Consider the following 20,143-nt stretch of genomic DNA (forward strand, 5'->3'; position numbering starts at 1 on the left):
CCATCTGTTAAAGTCCATCCTACTCTATTGGATGAATTTCACTAAGTCATAAGTGCAACCCCTTAGGCATATCTATCTTACCCTATTAGATAGATACTTCTCTTATCCAAACACTAAGAGAATTCCAAAACACCTAAAAATTACATAGGTTCTTTTTGATACAATGATTAATCATCTCCCCTAAAATGCGAGATGTCTACATCATTGTATCTTAGGATTTATAAGTAACAGGCTTACCCAAAAGCAAGCAGTGGTTACTTTATGGGTTCTTCATAACCCTTGTAAATATGAAACATTTAAAAATCAAATAAAATCTAAGTCACAAATAACTTAAAGTGAAATCACCCTTGGATAAAGATTAAACATCTTTATTCCAAAATAAAACCAAACACCCTTAGTGTGACATGCTACACAAGCCTCACACACTTAGGTGCACAGCCCTTTAGGCATGCTAGGATTAGGATTTTTTTTTTCTGCGCATGTGTTTGATGATTTGGCGTGATTACTTTTGGATTGTCTGTGTGTGGGCACTTGCCCTTAAATGGATAGTATAGAAATATACATTGTTCTTCTTGCAGGTGGTCATATCTAAAAAGGGGGCGCTCATAAATGATAAATTGCTTGCATGACATGTGCTGCTTAAAACCCCCCAAAAGATGTGGTCAATATGATAGAAGCATGTGTTTTTAGCACTCTAAGTGCTAAACAAAATTCTGAATGTGATGCTTTATTATATAAACTGTTTCTAACTCTATTTTGCAGGCTTGAGTCTTTTATATTTTCTAAATGTATTTGATAAAAGTAGGAATTATATTAGACTTGTGGGGGTCTGGATCAAAAGGAGGTGAACCAAACGGATGTACCTGTGGAACTTAAGGCCTGAGGTTCACTTAGAAATTAAAGCTTGAAGGACCCCACAAGTAGAGTCTGTAATAATTTGACTGGGTTGTATAATAGCAAGCAACTCAACTGCCAAATCTGATTGTAATAACTTGGACTCTATTTACATTCCTTGCACTTTATTTATAAATAAAAGCATGTTTGATTGTTTACCTGATTGTGCAATAAAAATGCATCTTTTTCCTAAGTTTCTTTTCTTGCTTTTGTTTGGGTGTGTCATGGACTGTTTGATGCGGTAGGCTCTTAGGACAAAAGTAAGTTTTCTAGCCATTAAAATATAATCAATCTAAAAATTGATTTAGGCTCATTATTTCCTAATAAAAGAAAATTTGCATGACTCTCTTTCAAAGAGCCAAGTTTTTCAAAACTTAAAACAATCATGCATAGCCAAAGTGTGTCGCATATAGAAAGTCTTCACTTAAGGGCTAGATAACAAAAAAAATCTTTCTTTTGTGAGTCAGCATTATGCATACCCATCATAATTAGGTATCTTGGCCTCAAAACCAAGCTATAAGCCCTATATTCCTAAATAAAATAGTTTTTTATTCTAAATTTGCATTGAGACCAAAATACATGGTTTTAAAAGCGATTAGGAGGGTTTAGCTGGTAGTTCCTTCCAGACGGGACAGTAAATCCAGAGGTCGGGCAGACTATGCCTCTTGTGAGGTGTAGTTTGTAAGCCCCTTTGTACTCGTTAGACTTAGGTTCGATGCACTACCTATCAGTAGTCCTCACCTTAGTTTTAGGGTTTGAGGCAATAGTTGATTTCAAATCACTATGTGAGCCCTCACCTTTCGGGCAATTCCTTCAATAAGTGTTGTTGGAATGTAAGCCCCAACTTTCTAATAAAAAAATATCAACTTAAATCAAAATTACATTTCTAAAATGTAAAGCCCAACATAAGATAGTTTGAGCATCTCTGAGTTTCCCTCAGAATCAAGTGCTCCTACTTCACCTCCCTTGGCTCTCATTTCAAAATCTGATTCTAAGATGATCTTTTCATTCCTTGAAATTCCTAAAGGGCCAAAACTTTTAAGCAAGACTTTCTTGGATTTCAAAATCAAACTTTAACAAATATTTGAATGACCCTCAAAATGAAGAAAACCACTAGTTTAATCAAAAGTTTTCTCAAGCCAAAGCTTGAGATGTAATTAACCATAGGGGCCCCTATGGGACGTCTGTACCCCAGAAATAAATAAACCCCACCCGACAAACATTAAGTGGGAAAATCTCTGTTTCAATTTGTAAATTTTATCATTGAGTCCGTAAGGAAATAGTATTTTTACCCTTCGGGATAATATATCATCATTCTTATGTCGTACTCAATTATAAAATATTCAATCCATTTGAAAATACAAAAATTCTCCAACAAATTTTCTAACGACTCCACTGGAGAGGATGTCTCTTTACATCTAAACTAGTAGTTTTCATTTAGTCATTTTAAATGTTGTCTAAATGGCATTTGCAAAATCAATTTTGTATTGCATACCTCCCCCATTTTCAAATGTTGGGTTGAATGGTTCCAATACAAGCAAATGCTTTTCAAGATGAACTTTTCAAATCACTTTCAAAAGTGAGAAAGATGAACTTTGATTTTCCAAATCAATCATTTTCAAAGAAAAATTCACATTCTCAAAAATCCAATTCCAAAATCTTCTCTTGACCATAATTGTAGAGAGAGAAAGACAAATGGGGGGAAGAGGTAGAGAAGAGTTACAAAGTGAGTAAGATAGAGAGAAATGGAAAGAGGGGGAGAGAGAGTGAGGATAAGGGGAAAAAAGAACAACGACAATGCTGGTGATGGGTGGTTGGCCATTGGCAGCTAGGGTGGCAAGCTCAATGTAGGAAACAGCAGTTTGGTGGCAAGGGGTTGCTAAGGAGATAGTAGGAAGAGAGGGGCATAAAGGGGACTTAGTCAAAGAGGAAGAGAGCAAAGAGGGGGGCAGAGCAAGATTATCGATGCAAAGTGGGAGAGCGACATCATGTATGCGCATAAGATGGGCTCAACGAGGATAGAGATTATGCATGGGAAGGGGTCTGCGTGGGAGACGACATATGCTAGGTAAGGGATTTTCATCTTTATTGATAAAATAAGCTAGCAGATGCCCTTCGACAAATATGATGCTCTTGAGACGAACTATGTTTATTGCTAGTCGATCCTACAAATCTCCAAGGGTTCCTTCGAATGTTGAGTTGAGATTAAGATTTTATAAATTTATCTTAGAACATTCTTGGATATCAATGCAAAGCAGAAATAAAATTATGGATTATCCTTTAGTTCTATCCTCATATCCTCTTTTCTTCTCTTCTTGTATCACCATAGTTAATTATCGGCATTGTGATTTGACCCAAATAAGTTATTAAGTCTAATGATTATTATTGCATGAAAATGCACTTCTAACTGTAGATTTAGATATCAAATTTATGATTGTATATCATATACACATATATTATGTTCATACAATTGTTATTTAATTAATCAAACATAAAGCATATCAAGGAATAATAATTTGGCAACGTAATAAAGTGATGTACGAACACTGATGTACGAACACTTGAATATTAAGAATATACGCACAAGATTGAGTAACTAGTTAAAGAACAAGAGATACTGCAATGTTAAGCAAGCGATAATGTGAGAATGTGACATTGAAAATCATTCTTGAGAAGAATCTTACGAGTGAGAAACTACTTATACGGTTATACCTACAACAAGATGTAAAGAACTAGTGCACAGGGGCTGAGCGCTAAGAACTAAAAGGGAAGCGAATCATACCCTAAAATTTTCAAACGATAAGCTTAATTTTTTCACATAAATTAAACCCCAAGATATCAACTTTATTAAAAAAAATTAAATTTTTATTCCATTATGTTCTTCTCGTCAAACTGAGCAAATTGATATATAGAAGTATATATTAATTTGCAATGACATGAAAATTATTGAATTAATTTCGATTTGCATTTTTTTCCTATAGTTTTTCTTTACTATTCATTTATTAAATTTACTGTAACAGTTACTGGATTTTCTTCTTTTCCACATTCAGATGCATGCAGCGGCTTGATTTGGGATCAAAGGGCTGAATTTATAATATAACTATTAGTTATGTTATATTATATATCAATTAAGTTAAAACCATTCCCACTTCTTCTCCTCCACCGGTAGCCAACATCTGTATCAGAAACCGTAGCTTGTCGAGGGCAAGCTATTTTCTGGAGGGCGTCTAGGGGCTGCTGAAAATCGAATTCAGAAATTGGTAAAGAAAGAGAAGAAAGAAAGGAAGGAAAAAGAAGGAATAAAAGGAAAGAGGCTAGGGAATAGGTAAAGAATCTAATTTGAATGAAAAGAAATGCAATTGAGGTAAATTCTTTTTTTTTAGGTTTATCAAAAACTGATTTCTAAGTTGGGAATTATTTATAAGTTTTAAAATCATTATTATTTAGGCTATCTATAAAAGGAAGAGAGATCGAGGTACTCTAAGGGATCAAATTCATTATGCTAACCTGGAAAAGGAAAGATACCTAATCTTTAGTACAGGAAGTAACAAATTTAAAAATTTAACTTTTATAATATTTCTTCATATTAATTATAATATGAAAATACTGGCAACAAGATAGTTTAAATTTTATGATCACTTGTTCATAATGAATTTATTTTATATGTACAATGTTCAAAATTCTTAATCATTGTGTACTGTTACATGATATCCTTAGCGTCTGCTATATTAGTTTGATTGTTATTGAGAAAAGTCATATTATGGAGGATAGGCCAACAAGTGATGACTTGCGCAAGAAAAGGCAAAAAGACCTAATGAGATAAGCCTTGGCAGAGACCGTATGAGAGGTACCTGACTCTCTCTTCTAAAAAATTTGAATTTGTAAATCCAACCTTGAAGGGGAGGTCATGAACATGCTAAAGCCTATAAACATCATATGACTTATCTAAAATAGTGTACATGAATAAAATAAGAAACATGGGAGAAAACCGAAATATTTCATATAGTAAATAACACAGTTTTATGCATTGATTATCACAATTTATTTAATTTCTTGAATATTACATCTATATCGCTTATGACTCTTATATTAGTTTGAATTATCACCAACATGTTAATTACTTCTTATTTTTGTATTAAGATTATGTATTTCATTGAACCTTTAGCTCAGTGGTTGATGTATTGCAGGAAAGAGAAAGGAGCTAGTGGGACTTTAGGTAGGAGTTTGAATGCCCTGTATGCATAATCGTTTTGGGTATTTAGTTTTGGGGGTGTAAATAGAAGACGGATTAATAAGATGTACATTAAAGCTTTTAGATATGTAAAATTTTATTTGAAATTTTTAGTAAAGCTCTGTACTTTATTTTGATATATATTGTGCTTGCTTCCAAACATGAAATTATGAGGTATAATTCTATGGTTATACTATATTTGTGTTGGGATAGTCCGAATAGATTAATTTTCTACCCACTCGATCCGGATGAATGTAGTTCAGGATGGGTCTTGAGAGAAATGTGTTTGTATGTATTTTTCTTTCTTGCTACACCTCAGGTTGATTGAAATGGGTCAAAATTGAGTGTGATAGAATGAGCGTAGGCAAAAGAACCACCAAAAAGTAACTAACTCAAATGGAAGATAATGGAGATCCATTAATCAATGACTCAATGACTATGAGAAATAGAAAGAAAAAGAAAATGATAGTGCCTTGTTATTACGGCACAAGTCAAACCGACTATGAAATCTAAACTAGGATTTCGCTCTAAGCAAGAGCTTAGTACACAAGGCTACAATACGTCACAGCAAAGTGGTGCAACAAGTGCTTTACTCCTAAAGTGCGCTTTAACAATATTGTATATCATTCTCTTGATCATCAAGTAATGAATAATTACTCTATTCTTTCCCTTTGTATAATCTTCTCTTCACAGACAAATGACCTCTTTTCCTACAGGAAATTTGATCGAGTGATGGAAACTATTCAGAAGAGAAGAACAACATGGAGAAATAGCACCAGAAGGAACGAGAAGTTTGAAATGGAATTCTCATTAAGTTGAAAATAATTGTTTTACAGATCAGAATATTTTCAGTTTACATTGTCAATAAGCACTAAATCATTACTATCTAGAAAGATTGGGATCATCTCTATGTGCACATAATGATTGCAGAACATGAGAGCTTGTTCTAACATAAAAATATACAAATGTAAATCCCAAAATACAAAATAAAGAACTAAAGATGAGAAAAATATTACCTTATCAATGAAGACACAACAGGATGAATTTAGCTGGATTGAAGCTTCAATTTTCATGATGTCCTGCTTCTTGTTACAATGATAAGAACATAATCGATATGGCATGGCCTTTATGGACTTCTTGTCGCAAACAAGTTTGGAATAGTTTTTGAAGAAATAGGTATCACATGGGATGACATCATTCATTATATCAATTAAAACATCCTGATCAATAGAATCATATGCTTTTGCTACATCTGCAACAACAATGTACAGCTTAGGAAAAAATGCTGATCTCTTTCTGACTTTAACAACAAAATGATATAGTCTTCGGTAGATTTCATTATAATCAAACACAGAAGCTCCTAATTTGTTTGGATCGTCAGCCTTTATAGATCGGAGAGCAACATAAAGCTCTCGCAGAGAAGAATTAACTGACTTGTACCAAACAAACCTGCTTTGCTCTTTCACTGCCTTGACATGAATTCTAGCATTTTTCTTGTCTGTGAATTGGAACTTCGAAGGTGCTCTGAGATTTGCTAAGGGCCTTACATTCTTCTCTTTTGGGAGAAACCTAACCCTTGAAAATCCAAATGCGCTTCCCCCTAAGGTAATTCTCCTTTCACTTAATATTTTATGCAAAGATGCATGATCCAAAACACCATAAGTTGTACCTTTTAACTGAGCAACTGTGCTTTTAAACAATTTGTTCCAAGTGGGCCTTGGATAATAAAAGACATCCAGCTTTCGGGTCTCTCTTTCTGTAACATAAAAGTTGTTTCCTAGCAAGGGTACAACCACATGTGAAAAATACCAATATAACCAGCACCTGAATAGTTTGTTTTGCAGGGACCGATTTCCAACACTCAACGCTCTAAGATCCTTCTTCCTTTTCCGATAATTTTTATAATTTTTCCATAATCCACCACAAGAGCAATTAGAGAAGGCAATTTTTGATAGAAATGGGTAGTGGGAAGATTTTAGCTTGTGCATGCATTGCTTCAACGAAAACCTTTCAAATCTACGCAGCTTCACAAATTTTGAAATATTTTTTCTTAAGGCTCTCCATGTGATATAATCGCCAAGTAAATCATTGGGGACTAGGCTTCTGGTTATAGCCCAAACAAATGAGACCACTTGTTTGTGCGAAGAATAAGAATCAATTAAATCATGCTGCAAAAGCACATTTAATTAAGCTTTTTACCATCTAAAGAATTTTTTTAAACAGAAGTTACATTTGAAAGAATGTGATGTCAATAATTAATTCAGCTCAATGGATGTTGAATCTAAAGGTATGCATCAGCCTATACATAACGTCTCATCATGAATATTGATCATAGTTATCAAAAGAAAAATCAATCAAGAAACTAAAAAAAAATGATTGAATCATTATCACAGTTTGTGCATACCTTTTTTCCTGCAAGAGTTCTAATCTTTGGCAATATTAAGGTTCACACTTAATACGTCAAAGTTATTTCAAATTGCAAAGCACTTTAGTATTATCAATATTTGTGGGCTCCAAAAATTCGGCCCCGGCCTCCCCGCCGCGCATGGTGGTTTTTCTTTGGCGATGGAGTTTTAACGAGCTAAGTTCCGGGGTAAATTTTGTCAAGAGGACTTTCGATTAAGGCTAGTCGTCAATCAGATACGTAGAGAATACACATCTGGCATATAGTAGTAGCACGGGTTTGGGTATTGAAGATTGGAAGTTTGAAGATTTGATATTTAAAATAGAAATTTCACCATCTTGTACTTAAAGAGGATGGTGGGGGAATGGATGATGGACCTGATCAAGATCTCATGGTTCCGTCGTCCCGGGTCATCGCGATCCCTTGTCTACTTAGTCATAGGAGGTAGTCTACCCAACCTGATAAAAGGATCCTTGTCGGCAGCCATGGGTTGCTTCATCCAAGGGTACCTTGTAGACCTAAGTTGAATTTTTGTCTAAGGGGACAAATTTGAATCCACCTTAGCTAAAAGAGGGCTTTGTGCCCTATCGATCATATCCTATTGATTCATATCTCAAGGATTTGATGTCAATAAGGAGCGTATTGGCTCTGGCCATAACCGGTGTGTGGTGCCATTTGACGGCAAAACCACTCGGTTCAGAGAGCCCCAGGTCATAACTGTTTATCCTGCGTTACCATTTGGCGGCAAAACCGCCGATTAGAGGACACGTATCACGTCCTTACTGGCAGGAGATTGTTTGAGAATGGATCCTAGTAATATTTTCGACTAGGCATTAGCTCTATGTGAGCTGAAGTTATATTTGAATTTGTCCACCTCGACAAACTGTTGCAAATGGTGGATGGATTTTGCTTTGAGTGATTGATGGATGGTTTCGAATTTAAATATCTTGGAATTTGGGATTTTTTGAGTTTGGATTTTGAGTGGACTTTTGGTAGACACTTGAAAAATGCCCGAAATTAACCCCTCTGGTTGAGATCTTCAATCAACGCAGCCATCATTAGGGTGTGGGGTCATTCACTAACTAAACCTTGTCGACCAAATCAATTTTCCGATAGGGGATCCGGTTTCTCGTAGGCCTTGTGCCTTTGTTTGTGAATTTCTTTTGTTAAAGGCCTTGAAGGTCTAATATGAATGCAATAAAACAAATATACCGGTCGCCATCACCGTATACTTATTTGATTGTTCGAACCATGTCGACTTCTATTGATCCGTATAGAAGGATCGGGTTCGAACTTAAATTCACTTATCGACCCATGCAGCATCCCTATGCGTCACGTGTGTACCAATAACACGCTCGTTGGGGCCCATGCAGGTCAGGATTGCATTTTCCCTTTTAGTGTACCTATGTGTATACAAATTATGGTGCACATGCAGAGGTTCTTTGAAATAGTTGTAGTTGTACATGCAACTGTCATTTAAGTATACAACATTTCATTTGAGAGCTTATACACGCCTTCTGTCCACTAGTACGAGCATTGCGGATCCGGTGGCGATGTGTTGTAGATTGTAGACGCCTTCTGTCTGCTTGTATAAGTGTTGCAGATCCGGTGGCATTATGGTCTTGATGTTATGAGGCATCTCCTCATCTTGATGTTAACTCCCCTTTTCTCATTCACCGAGAAGAACTTCATTGAAGTTCGTGACTACTGCTTTGGAAAGAATTCCCTCCAGGGTCTTTAGTGTAGTATGCTTGTTATTTTCGGTGCTTGTGGACACCAGAATCATTTTTTTTAAGTCTAGAACTAAGAAGAGACTTTGGAACACCAGGAAGTTTAATTCTAATTTGTTCAAACATCTCTCCCATTCTGCCAGGGGGTGATCCCTCTTTGTACTTCTTACCCGACATACTCGTAGATCTTGGTCACCGTTGTCGTAGGTGATATCTATACTTGTGTCCACAGTGGTTCGTTGTGCTTACGATATACCCACTGTTGTTATCCACAAGTATTCATTTGCAGGGGACCGTTGTATCCACTACGACCTCCTGAAAATGTTTGTAGAAGATCCATTGTTCTTGCATCACATCCACCTTTCACCAATCTCAGGTGGTTTGTTGATCGCATTTATTTGTAAGGTCGAATCCTCCACTTTTGATTTCCAACGTCGCCTTCTTCAATCAACAGGCATTGTAGGGACTGTTGTAGAAGTCTAATACATTCTTTATTTGCATGCATTGAGGTCTTGTAACGTACTTGCTTGTATCTCGATTTTGGTTACAAGAATGTTGTGATATCCTCCCTACAAGAGCTCATGGTTGTTTGTATATCGGCGCTAAGTGTATGGTAACTCCGTTGCTTTCATTCATTTCTTCATGCTTGTTGATTGTCGTTGTTAGGTTTGATTGCATTTGCTTGAATGTGAGTCCAAGTGATCCAAATTCCAGTTCTTCAAATCTTGTTCAGGTCCCTTGTGTTTTGTCTCAAGTCTTTTGTAGTTCGCATGAGTTCAATCAATTCAAGTATTATGATTTCAAATTTATTTGAGTTCAAGTTTATTTAAGTCCAAAGCAAGTCCTTGTCTGTCCAAAATTTGTTCACATGTAGGCCCAAATGCTGCTAAGTCCACGGTATCTCCAATCTGAATTTTGGCAGCCTTCTGGCGTCTCCCCCGTTTAGGGGAAAAACAAGAGGCAACCTTCCCCTCGATGCTACGTGAGCGCTTCAGGTAGGTGTAAAAAATGCCACCGCGGTCGCATATTTTTTTTATCCCCGCCCGCTACGTGAGCTTTTAAGAGTATTTTTGTTTTGTTGTTTATTATTTTATCCCCCTCGCGCTACGTGAGCACTCCGGGGATTAACCATCTCGCCGCAAGCACCGCATCAATTTCCCTCCCTACAACGCTACGTGAGCGCGTAGGGGGTTTGCCGACCCGTTGCAAGCATTGAAGAAGGATTTTGGGTCATTGCGAGCGTCGCGCCGGTTTCTCTCCCTACAACACTACGTGAGTACGTGGGGGTTTTGCCAGCTCGTCGCAAGCATCGAGGAAGGACTTTAGGCGATTATCTGCCTCGTCGTAGGCGTCGGACTAGCTTCTCTCCCCACAACGCTACGTGAGCATGTAGGGGGTTTGCCAGCTCGCCGCAAACGTCGAGGACAAAAATCTGAGTTTAGAGATTTATACCTTGGAGACCGGCAGGCTAGTGGACCGGCGGTGGAGGGCACGAAGACCGAGGCAAGGAGAGGGAGGCACATTTCATTAGTTATAATTAAAATCAATTAATTTTAATTAATTAAACAATTATTCTTAATTATTCATTTTTATTAATTATAATTAATTAAAATAATTTATTAAAATTAATTAAGATAATAAGTTATAATTAATTTAAAATTAATTATAACTTAATATTAATTAATTTTAATAAGATGTAATTAATTAACAATAATTAATAACAATTAATTTATAAATTTGATTAATTAAAAATAATAAATTTGGCCGAAGATGCGCGTGAGAGGGACAAAGTTACCTTCACAGCTATCGAGCTCCCGTTCCTTTCTCCGATCAAAATGGTGTAACTTTCGATCTTAAAGGAGAACGAAGTCGAACGGCAATGATGGGGTCGGAGAGGCGTGCAAATGGGAGGAAGTCAACTTTCACGGTCGGCAAGCTCCTGCTCTCGACTTCGATCAAAATGTCGTAATTTCCAATCCTACTTGAAGGGAAAGTTGACAGAGGAGCGAAGTCGTGAGCTACGAAGGAGGAGGCGAGAGCGCGAGAGAGAGGGAGCGAGCTCGGAGGGGAAAGAGCGGAGCGGGAGCAGAAGAAAGAGGCCGAAGGCCTCATTCCTCTGGCCATTTAACGATGCGAGGCCGTCATGCGATGAAACGACGCGAGGTCATGCGAGCGACGTGCGAGTGTCGCAAACATGTCAGCGACGTGCGACGTGGGATGGTAGTGAGCAGGTAAGGATTTGATTTTGATTTTTCTCTCTTTTTTCTTTGTTCGGTTTTGCTGGCTACGGGAAAGGGTCAACAAATGCCCCCCAACAAATGTGGTACGCGGCCGGAGCAAGCCACATTTGTTGCATGCTGATTGACCCTGTGGATCTCTAGATATTTGTTCTAGATGTCACATTAGGGTTTTCATTTAGTGGATCTCCAAAACTTGTTTGGATATCACACTAATTTTCTTTCTCCATAGATCTTTGAATGTATTCATAGATGGTTGATATCCTGTCTTTGTAGATTGACGCTAGTTGATAGCATCGCCACCATTCGTTCTCTTTAGTCACCAAGCTCACTTTAGTTTATAGTGGTATCTTGATGAAATTTTAAATATTTATTTGGGGATCTCGACATGCAGTGCGATGTAGACTCAAATAAATATTTAAAATGTCCCCAGTCTTTAGGGACATTAGTAGATATCATCCAGGGTGCTCATTCTACAACTTTGGCTAGAGCCCTGAGAGTTTGATTCCTTCTGCCATGTGCTTTGTGCTGCAGATATTGGTGAAGGGTTATCAGATTTGTCTTTACTGACTTGTCAGAAGATTTGTATGCCTTCTGCCCTTTGCTTCTAGCTTTGGCGGGCTTGATGAAGGGGTAAATGCCGGTGACCTAAACCCTTTTAAGTTTGCACCAGGTCGATGGCAAGTGGTCATCGGAGCAAGAGCAGAAGAAAGAGGCCGAAGGCCTCATTCCTCTGGCCATTTAACGACGCGAGACCGTCGTGCGATGAAACGTCGCGAGGTCGTGCGAGCGATGTGCAAGGAGTGTCGCAAACATGTCCGCGACATACGACGTGGGATGGCAGTGAGCAGGTAAGGATTTGATTTTGATTTCTCTCTTTTTTTTTTATTATTATTCTGTTTTGCTGGCTACGGGAAAGGGTCAACAATATTAAGCAATTATTGATATCACATATTTCCAAAGTAAATAGCAACTCAAGGAACCAAAAACATTGAGTTTCAAAATTTATGAGGGGATAACAGTATTAAAAGATCAGTACAAGGTAGTAATGAGCATATCGGAAATGATAAAAACGGTAACTTTAGTAGGAAGAGACTAATCTTAGAATGATGAAAACTAATTTTAGATTGATGGAAAGCTGATCCTTATTTCATTTACAAAAACTGGATAAATATCACTCACAATAAGTAATTCTGCTAAGTAGGAACTGAGTACATACATGCTTGAAAAAACATATCTAAGAACTCAAACCTCCAATTCGGATCCATCACAAATTGCTTTGTTCTTATTAATAGCCGGATTCAGGCAATGTCTCCGAAGCAACTTTTTGTATTGGCACCGTTGGCTATTTCGTATTAGAGCCTTGAACAAGCCTATTAATGAATGAAGCCTGGTAACGAGCATTGATAATCAAAACCAACGAAAGGGAAAATAGAAAAGATAATCACTAGCATTAAGAATCAAAGCAATTCATCTAAGTAAACTTCCTAAATATGGTGGATCAGGCTAAAATAGAATTGACAATTCACAATATAACATCAACTATCATGACTTAAATCTAAAATAAACAATATTTGTACTTCTTAAAATTTCTTATTACGATATGAAGGTAAATACCCCTGAACGACTGTCTGTGTCTTCCTTTGTTTTAATTATTATAGATATTCATAAAGAAATCCCTGCAAAAATGTTTTAGAAAACTTCACTAGTTTTACCTTAGCAATCTTGATTTTCTTAGTCGCCTCACTTCCATCACTGTGGGCAGCATTCCTTATGATCGGTAAGATTTCAATCCTGTTGTAAGTGCATGTGATGATCACCACATCCTATCCTAAGATCATGTCAGTAATTCTACGGTTGTCCACAAAGACAATAATGAATAATAGGGTCATCTACATTTTTGTCTCACTACGCCAATCCACTCAAGATTCTAACCTACGGGTTTGTACTTGAAGTGTCAATTCATCAAATTTCCACAATACAATTTTAAAACTAAGATTCGGCTTAAAACAATTCTTTTTTTTTTTTCTTATACTCTTTGCTCAATTGTTTCAACAATTCCAGGTAAATTTTCAAACTCCCCGCTAAGCACCGCAAGAGCCACAATAAATGTTAAATGATAGCTTGAAAGTTACGAATCTGTTGCTGCAAATGCAACTAACAATTTATTCAAGATGTCAAGCAAATTGCAAAAAATGTGATTATTAAATGTTCCAAATTTATATGCAAGACTAAAATTTTGGCCTTAAATTACAACAAAAAATTTTAATAAAAAGCAGAAGGGATCTAATATTAATCCCTGTCAGGAGTTGACAACCTGACCCCACCTCAAGCACGTTCAACCAAACGACGTGATGACACACGACCCAACCGAACGAAACTTCCTCTCGTTTCCTATATACAACACGCAGGAGCCGTCGCAAAGCCATTCGACATTCAAGCACTCGCTGCTCTCTCTGTTCAATTGCACGCAGGAGCGCCACGATCTCCCTCTTGTCTCCCTAAGTCAGACGCTGAGCCGAAGCCGACCTACTCTCCTGCTCGACTTTCACTTCTGCTACTTCCTCCCACGACCAGGCCCTGTGCTAGCTTTTGGTCCCGAGCCTGACTCGCATCTGCTCCCTCGACTCCGAATTGCTCGTCTCTCTGGCACATACAGAAGACCCGAACCCCAGCTTATCTTTCGATCCCTCATCCACTTGAGCCCGACCACCTACAAACATCGCCTTCTCCAATCAGCCCGTTCTGATTCGATCGATCCTTCATTGTCAACAGAACTAAAATAAAATGTATAAATGTTGGCTCAAGAAAAACAGCATGTCGGCACGAATCTCGCTTTACAGACATAGGATTTCATCTTCTTTAAGTCAGATTGTAGTTAATCATATTGTAGTTAATCATATTTTTCCTAAGAATAATGTCAGGGTTTAATAATATGTGTCCTTACTTCCCATGAGCGCAAGCACTCATAGTTAATTACTCCTCTTAACACGTAAGAGAGAATTCTCAATTAATGATAAATAAATTTTAGATGTTTTAGTCTCAAGTGTGAGGAAAAATGGACATAAACCCGATCAAGATCCCATGGTTCCGTCATCCCGGGTATACTGTAGGTTACAATCCACCAACACTAACAATCATTGACCATAGTGTCCAGGGAATCTAACTAGCAGCCATGGGTTGGCTCCTCTCAAAGACCCGAGTAGACTGAGGTGGTTACAATTGAGTTTTAGTTTTCATTGGGTTTTGGGATTTACATCTATTAGAATACCCAATAGTTGGTTTGGTTTAGATTTATGACTTCATTTAAAAGTTATCCAAAAGTTTGAATTGAAGAAACCCTTACGACTTCTATTGGAAGTAGCCCGGGTGTTTGAATTTGGGTCGGGACTTATAGCTTTCATTGAAAGTAACCCGTAAGGAGGGACTAATAGCTCCTATTAGAAGTAACCCATTGGTGAGTCTTATAACCAAGCTCTACAACAAGGTTGTCCATTAATTTTGTTTGTTTGGGTTTTAGGGTCTTGCAATTTATTTAGCAATTTTCCTAACGTGTGGATTTTACAACTTCACTTAGAAGTTGCCCATTAGCGAATCTTACAATCTAGCCCTATAAGCTAAGCTGCCAATTGTTCTGGTTGACAAGTCTTACGACTCATTAGAAGTTGCATGTAAGTTTAATTTGGAGTAGGTCTTACGGCTCTATTTAGGAGTTGCTTGTTAGTAGAACTTATAACCTAGTTCTACAACAAGGCTGCCTGAGGGTTTAATTATTTGGGTGTGTCGTACAGCTTCTCTTTGAAAGTTGTCTAAAAGTGGGTCTTATAGTCTAATACTTTAAATTAAGATCCACATTAATTTTTGTTCGAGGGTTTGATATTTCATTTAGAAATTTTCCAAAATAATAGATCTCACGACTCATATTAGAAGTTGCCTAATTATTTGGGTAGAACGGGCCTTACTGCTTCCTTAGAGAAGTAACCCAATGATGGGTCTTACAATTTAATCTTAAATGCTAAACTGCCAATTATTTTGAATTTAGTTGACAGGTCTTACGACTCCCTTATAAGTTTCCTGTAGGTTTAATTTAGAGTGAGACTTACAGCTCTACTTATGAGTTGCTCAAAGATGGATCTTATAACCTAGCTCTACAGCTAGGCTGTCCGACATTTTTAATTTTAGATAATTCTTATGACTTCCTTAGAAATTATGTAATTATTTATTTGGGTTGTAGGGAGGATACATTTCATTCCTTAACATATCGGGCTTACCACCTAACCCTATAGATTAGGATGTCCGGTAGCTTTGATTTGGTTGAAATTTTAGGGATATTGCATTTTATTTATAGATTCTCTAAAGTGTGAGACATATTACTTCACTTAAAAGTGACCAAATAGTGGGTCTTACAATCTAGTACTATAAACTAGGATGCCAAGGGTTTGGTTATAGGGCTTAATGCTTCCCTTAGAAAATATCCTAATAAATTATTTTGGGTAGGTTGGACTGTAGCCTGTAGGTCTTTTAGTCTACAGTTGTTTGCTAACTTAACACTAGACTTTAATTTCCAGTTGCTCACAAGCTTGAAACTCGTGTTTTGCTACAGTAATCTATTCTTTTTCTGTTTTAGTAGAGTAATTTAGTGTAGCTTAATTCTTTTTGGTTGGCAGCTTCTTTTCAGTTCCAGTAATTTTATTTTCTCTCCATTGCAACTTATTATTTTTTATTGATAATTATTTTATTAATTATTAATTATTATGGCGCTAATCATTTTTTGTTATTTGACTGGCAGGTGCTTGGAGTTTCATATCCGCAGGAGCATTGGAGAGTACAGTTAGAGGCAGACGACTACTTGGACACGCGAGGAGTTCGTGTGTAGGGTTTCGGTCGTGCGAAATCTGGAAGAGACGGAGGTGTGCAATCAGTTGGAGCAGGTGGACTGAGATTCAGCTGACGCAATCGGTTGTCTTGAGGCAAGCCAAACACTCGAGATGAATGAGATTTCAAGAAATTTTTTGAAGACCGAAGTGTAAGTTTCTTTTGTTATGCTTCTAATGTATTTATAAACTTGATTTGTTGAAATGGGTTACAGTAATGAAGCAATGCGTCATTTGGCGATTGAAGACACTATTGTCGATGGGACTGGTCAACAGCAGTTTGATTGGTTCGTGGAGAGACGCATCTGCTTGCTTTTTAATGGTATACCACAACCACTACAAATTTTCCTTTTTACAAACGTACCCACTTATTTTGTGCAATAAAATTAGCTTGATAAAAAAATTCTGTTAATTTTATAGATTAAATTCTCATCAGAAACGCTTATAATAAATAAAAATTAACAAATAATTTTTAAAATCTTTATTTTTATTAATTGAATAAACTTTTCATAAAAGAATTAACCAAACTTTATCCATAAAGATCAATATTTTTATCTGCAATGAAATGATAGATTCTCTTGATTTTCACAAAAAAAAAAATTTATTTTCACAAATAATAGTAAGCAGAATAGTATTCTTATTTGATGAAATATTATCTTAGGTTAACAAAAGTAGCTACAGTGGCATATTAATAAGAGTGAAAAGAATAGGTTTCTCTGCTAGTAATTATGAAGAATTAGTTCGTATACCCGTTGAAAATCATTATATGTGGAGCGAGAGATGAAGATCAAGCTGGAAAAGCATTATTTGTAATTACCTTTTTTATCACAACTAGCTATTGTGGGCTCCGAAAATTCGGCCACGGCCTCCCCGCCGCTTTTTTTCTTGTTCGGCGAGGGAGTTTTAACTAAATAAGTTCCGAGGTAAGTTTTGGAAGGCAGATGGATTTGTAGATAAGACACTACCCAGAGATTTCGCCCTCATTTTGCAAGGACTTATATGATCTGAGTTCTGGTTTCTTATAGGCGCAAGCCCCTATAGTTAATTACCCCTCCCGATAACGAGAGAGAACTTTCGATTAAGGTTAGTCGTCGATCAGATACGTATGGAGATACGTGTTATCTGGCTATAGTAGCAGCAATGGGCATAGGAATTTGAAAAGTTTGGATTTGGGGAATTGAACAATTGGGTTTTTGGATTTTGGGTTGGAAGATTTGATATTTAAAATAAAAATTGCATCATCTTGCACTTAAAGCGGATGGTGGGGGAATGGATGATGGACCCGATCAAGATCCCATGGTTCTGTCGTCCCGGGCCATCGTGGTCCCTGGTCTACTTAGTCAGAGGAGGTAGTCGACCCAACCTGACAGAAGGATCCTTGTCGGCAGCCATGGGTTGCTTCGTCCAAGGGACCTTGAAGACCTGGGTTGGATATTTGCCTAAGGGGACAAATTTGAATCCACCTTAGCTAACAGAGGGCTTCGTGCCCTATCGATCATATCCTATTGATTCATATCTCAAGGATTTGATGTCAATAAGGAGCGTATTGGCTCTGGCTATAACCGGTATTTCGTGGTGCCATTTGGCGGCAAAACCACTCGGTTCAGAGGGCCCCGGGTCATAACCGTTTATCCTGCGGTGCCATTTGGCGGCAAAACCGCCGGTTAGAGGACACGTACCACGTCCTTATTGGCAGGAGATTGGTTTGAGAATGGATCATAGTGATATTTTCGACTAGGCATTTAGCTCTTTGTGAGCTGAAGTAAATTTTGATTTGTCCACCCCGGCAAACTGTTGCGGAGGATGGATGAATTTTGCTTTGAGTGATTGATGGTTTGATTTCGAATTTAAATGTCTGGATTTTAGGATTTATGGAATTTTGGATTTTTGGGTGGAGCTTGGAGGACATTTAAAAATATTTGTGAACCCCTCCGGTTGAGATTAGCGTTCAACACGGCCATCATCGGGGTGTACTTGAGGTCATTTCCATTTGATTGAACCTTGTTGACCCTATCAACTTACCGATAGGGGATCGGGTTTCTCGTAGGCTTTATGCCTTTGTTCATGAATTTTCTTTGTTGAAAGCCTTGAAGGCCGAATATGAATGTGTTAACTATAAGGTCCCTTGGTTCGGCAGATTTCGGGGATTTGGCCGAAGAAGAATGCGCAAAGGGAGAAAGTTACCTTCACTGGCAGCGAGCTCCTGTTGTTTTTCCGATCTAAAATGTCGTAACTTCCGGACCTGCAGGAGGGAAAGCCTTCGAGGGAGCAAGCCGAAGAAGCCACGAAGGAGTCGGAGTAGCAATGAGCTCCCGTTGTCTTCGTCCGATCCAAATGTCGGAACTTCCGATCCAATGGGGAGGGAAAGTCGGAGAAGGTGCGAAGTCGAACCAGCCACGAAGGAGTAACGAAGGAGGCGGAGAGGGAGAAAGTTTCCCTTGCGGCTAGCGAGCTCCACTCGTTGCTTCCGATCAAACTGCTATAACTTCCGATCCGCCTGGATGAAGAGAGAGCAAGAGAGACAGAGGGAGAGCGAGAATGAGAGAAAGAGAACGGGAGAGGCAACAAGAGTGAGAGAAACTTAGAGAGGGAGCGAGCCCGAGCTCTCTCATTTCCTCGGTTTTTAACGAGGCAGAGGGATCGTGCAAGCCACGTTGTCGACGTGCGATGAATGACGCTCGGGTGTCCAACTTGCGAGATCCACGGGATTTGGGCGGCGTTCGTGTGGCATCGTCGTGTAGATGTCGAGCAGGTACGCAAAATGAATTTTTTTTTGTTTTCTTTAGACTGCCGTATACAGGTCAACAGCTATTTTAGCGAGGCGTCAGACAACCTTATACCACGACATGAAGCACATCAGCAAAATTTAAAATATAATGCTCTAATGCTCGATAATGCTGTAGAAAGTTTGAAATGGTTACAGAGGGCCAATAAAAATTCTTGAACTTTAACTTAAAAAGGATATTAAATGCTAAAACTGAACTTAAAATGAAAATAAACACAAACAAATGACGACTTACAAACACTTGGAGTTGGATGCTTTGAAACAAGAACAGGTCACTTTTGACTTGGTTAAGTTCAAACTCGAATTGAGCTCTTGTGAATCAATGTCATTAGCAGAAACCCCAAAAATATGGTTCAGAAGGGAAATTGCACCAGACTTGGTTGGCTTCAACCTGTTTAGTATATCTGGATTTTTTTTATTTTTATTTTTTTGTAAGGACGCTTATACTTAAAACTCCTTCAAAGAGAATAAAACAATATATTTAAAAAAAAAATCATAATGCTGAAGAACTTATGAACAGAGTAAAAGCAAGATCAAGCAAGGCGTATCAGCACAAGTCAAAAAGTAGAATCACGAATAAATACTCTCTCATATGATGGAAGTAAAAACTTCTAATCTAACATTATCTCTCCAAGTTCAAGTCATCATCAACCTATCGCATGATATCACCCTACACAGAATTCCTTTTAGCATCTATATCATACGGAATTTAAAATATATATAGCATTATTATGAACATGCCATCATAAATATGGATTATATCTTAGAATAAACAAAATTTCACAACCTGTAAGTACTGCATTAATAAAGAAAAAAGTGAACAAAACATATACTAAGGCACAAGTAAAACAACAAGCAAAAGTGATACTTGGCTACTTGCAATCATGAAACGTGCATTATATGAAGAAGATGCAATGACTTAAGGCAGATAAACATGCGGTGCAACATACCCTCTAACTGGGCGATTTATCTCAAAATATTGACAATA

At 37.7% G+C, this 20,143-nt stretch overlaps 1 protein-coding gene across 3 annotated transcripts in view; it reads right to left on the reverse strand.

Moving 5' to 3' along the window:
* The window catches only part of LOC110092187 (telomerase reverse transcriptase), a 51,253-nt gene that overhangs the window by 7,930 nt on the left and 23,180 nt on the right, over positions 1-20,143 (reverse strand). For all 3 annotated transcript variants that reach the window (XM_028695116.1, XM_020816611.2, XM_028695117.1), the window contains 3 exons: positions 19,391-19,559; positions 12,748-12,886; positions 6,142-7,293 (listed from right to left, as the gene is read on the reverse strand). In XM_028695116.1, coding sequence (XP_028550949.1) covers positions 6,142-7,293; positions 12,748-12,886; positions 19,391-19,559 — 1,460 coding nt within the window. The remainder of the gene's footprint in view (positions 1-6,141; positions 7,294-12,747; positions 12,887-19,390; positions 19,560-20,143) is intronic.

Source organism: Dendrobium catenatum, unplaced genomic scaffold (genome assembly GCF_001605985.2).
Source record: "Dendrobium catenatum unplaced genomic scaffold, ASM160598v2 fragScaff_scaffold_621, whole genome shotgun sequence".
Lineage (NCBI taxonomy): Eukaryota > Viridiplantae > Streptophyta > Magnoliopsida > Asparagales > Orchidaceae > Dendrobium > Dendrobium catenatum.